Source organism: Elephas maximus, chromosome 17 (assembly GCF_024166365.1).
Source record: "Elephas maximus indicus isolate mEleMax1 chromosome 17, mEleMax1 primary haplotype, whole genome shotgun sequence".
NCBI classification, from domain to species: domain Eukaryota; kingdom Metazoa; phylum Chordata; class Mammalia; order Proboscidea; family Elephantidae; genus Elephas; species Elephas maximus.
This window is the reverse complement of record NC_064835.1, coordinates 17,921,816-17,924,610: the sequence shown is the minus strand read 5'-3', so window position 1 is coordinate 17,924,610 and position 2,795 is coordinate 17,921,816. Positions and strand designations below refer to the sequence as shown.

Genomic DNA, 2,795 nt, shown 5'->3' with positions numbered 1-2,795 from the left:
CACTAATGCCTAGGATATCGATGTTTATCCTTTCCGTTTCATTTTTGATGATTTCCAATTTTCCTAGATTTATACACATTTTTAGTTGAAGCCCCAGACAATTACTGTCTACAAAAAATTCTGCCAATTTTTTTTCCAGAAAAATATATTGAGCCTTTGGGAACAAAGGGTACATGTGATTAGTCAGAAAACAATTTTTCAAGTTTAACTTTTGTGTCTGAATAAGTGATCCATATAATTTTAATGAAAATCAAAGAATGACACTTCTAAACCTGTGATTCTATAATACGGATGAAAAGAAAAATCTTTAGAAATAGGGGAAAATGAATACAGGATTCTCAGGGAAATGGAAGTGGCAGCACAATACTAAAACTGTGAAGAAAAGAATGCTGCATAAAGAAATAAGTAAAAATACCCATAATGAATTCAGCCTTGATTATTCTGTCAGTCTTTTCCTCCATAGTGCTACATCTTGTGGGCAGCAATTATGTCTTATCATCCGTCATCTGCTTCCATTTTCCTTAATAGAGTTCTCTGCACTTAGTAACTAGTAGGGATTGAATTTTATAGACGTCAAATGGTTAAAAATTATGTACATTAGAGATATTTTTTTCCAGAGAAGTTTGTTCATACACTTATTAGTAAAAAAGGGCATATACACAAAGTATTAAGAAGATCAAAGGATACAGACTAAATGAATCAGTCTATGAATTATGGCAGTTAAGCCTTATCTCACAAAGTGCCAAATCCCATGTACATAAATTATAATCTCCTCGCATGAAGGCCTTTGAAGATTTTTTAAAAAAATGATTAGTGGTAATATGGGTTACTGTGGGTGATCTCTAGGACTTCCTAGAATTAATGCTGCCATCCATGTGACAACCTTCAATGTGACACTATGCATCCAGTCTTATCCTTGGGAACTTTCTTCCAAATAATCAAGAGTTGGCAGTAATTTCACTACTTATGTTGCTGTCTCTGAGCTCCTTCCTAACTGAATCTTTGCTAAGAATTTTAAGTCTTTGCAAGTACAAAATGGTCTTTTCTCAATTTTTTTTTAGGACAACGTTGATGTCCTTATTACTCAGGCTATAGTTTGGGGGTTCAGTATTAGAGCAATTATGGTGTAAAACACAGAAGACACTTTGCCTTGGTCCATGGAGCTGACATTTGATGACTGCAGGTACATGAATGCTGCAGAACCATACAAGATTGTAACAGCCAAGATGTGGGAGCTACACGTGCTGAAGGCTTTGGAACAGCCCTCTGTGGAGTGGATTCCCAGGATGCCAGCAATGATGGAGACATAGGAGCCAAGGATGGTCAAGGTTGGAGCAAGAATATTAAATGCACTGAAGAACAAAACTACCACTTCATTGAGATACTAAGTGCTGGAGAAGGAGAGCTCCAGTAGTGGTAAAACATCACAGAAGTAATGGTTGATACATGCAACCTGTGTGGGCTGTGGCACCAATCAAGCCTATCATATATACCTCAACTACCAGCCAGGAGCAGACCTGATAAGACATGGTGACATTGTAAAGTAGTGGGTTACAGATGTCAACATAGTGATCATACACCATCACAGCCAACATTTGACATTCTGATATAATACAAATAAGGAAGAAGTAAAGCTGAGTCATGCATTCAGGCTTGGAGAAGGTGTTCTTCTCTGTCATAAAGTTCACCAGCATTTTGGGGGTAATGACAGTGGACTGGCAGAGACCAATGAAGGACAAACTGCTGAGGAAATGGTACATGGGTGTGTGCAGGCAAGAACTGAGCCCAATCAGTGTGATCATGCCCAGGTTCCCCACCACTGTGACCATGTAGGTTCCCAGGAAGAAAAGACAGAGAGGCAGCTGAAGTTCTGGTTTGTCTGTTAGCCCAGCAAGGATGAACTCAGTCATTGTGGAGTGATTTCCTGGTCCCATTTTCCTCTGGAAATTCTGTGGCAGAAAAGAAGAACGTTGAGGCTGGTGTTTACTTATGCAGTGTGAAAAAGATACAAGTCTTATCACTGAGGTAACTCCAGTTGTTCTTCCTTGTCCTTGCTCTGCGTTGGAAGTTATGGACTCTGGGATTCTTGTCATGCAAATAAATATCAGATGGAATTATATCTTTGTTTCTATGCTGTTAGAGTGGGTCTTAGTATTGACCAGTCTCTGAACATCCAAAAAACTGTTCTGATAACTTAGAATATTGAGTGTTCTTTACCCTGCTGGTGCAATGGCTAAGCACTCAACTGCTAGCTGGAAGGTTGGCAGTTCAAACCCACCCAGTGTCTCTATGGGAGAAAGATCTGGCAATCTGCTTCTCTAAAGATTACATCTTAGAAAACCCTGTGGTGGTAGTTCTACTCTGTTACAAGGGGTCGATATGAGTTGAAAATGACTCAATGGCACCTAACTATAACAAGGCACTCTCCATGCCTTACATGCAATCCTCTCAACTCCTCTGCAAAATGAATATTACCAAGTACTAAGCACAGGTTGCCTTGGAGTTGATTCTGACTCGTGGAGACCCCATGTGTTTCACAGTAGAGCTGTGCCCCACAGTTTATTCAATGTCTAATTTTCTGGTAGTAGATCACCAAGATTTTCTTCTGAGGCACATTAACCATTTGCACTATAAAGGAATACCACAACAATCAGTAGTATACTTGTTTTATGTATTAGGTAACTAAGGTTCATAGTGGTTAACTATTTGCTCTTAGTTAGGCATATTATAAACAAATGATCAGTATATGAGAAAGGTCTGTCTATATGTGGGTCCTTGCCGATTTTGCCTTCAGT

The 2,795-nt window shown here is 39.0% G+C and overlaps 1 protein-coding gene across 1 annotated transcript; it reads right to left on the bottom strand.

The window, feature by feature from the left end:
• Window positions 1–1,084: 1,084 nt before the first annotated feature.
• On the bottom strand, window positions 1,085–1,934 carry LOC126060701 (putative olfactory receptor 8G2). Its single transcript, XM_049856924.1, has 2 exons — window positions 1,454–1,934; window positions 1,085–1,365 (listed from the first exon to the last, which is right to left on the bottom strand). Exons 1-2 carry the CDS (start codon window positions 1,932–1,934, stop codon window positions 1,085–1,087), a joined length of 762 nt encoding a protein of 253 aa, XP_049712881.1.
• Window positions 1,935–2,795: the final 861 nt, after the last annotated feature.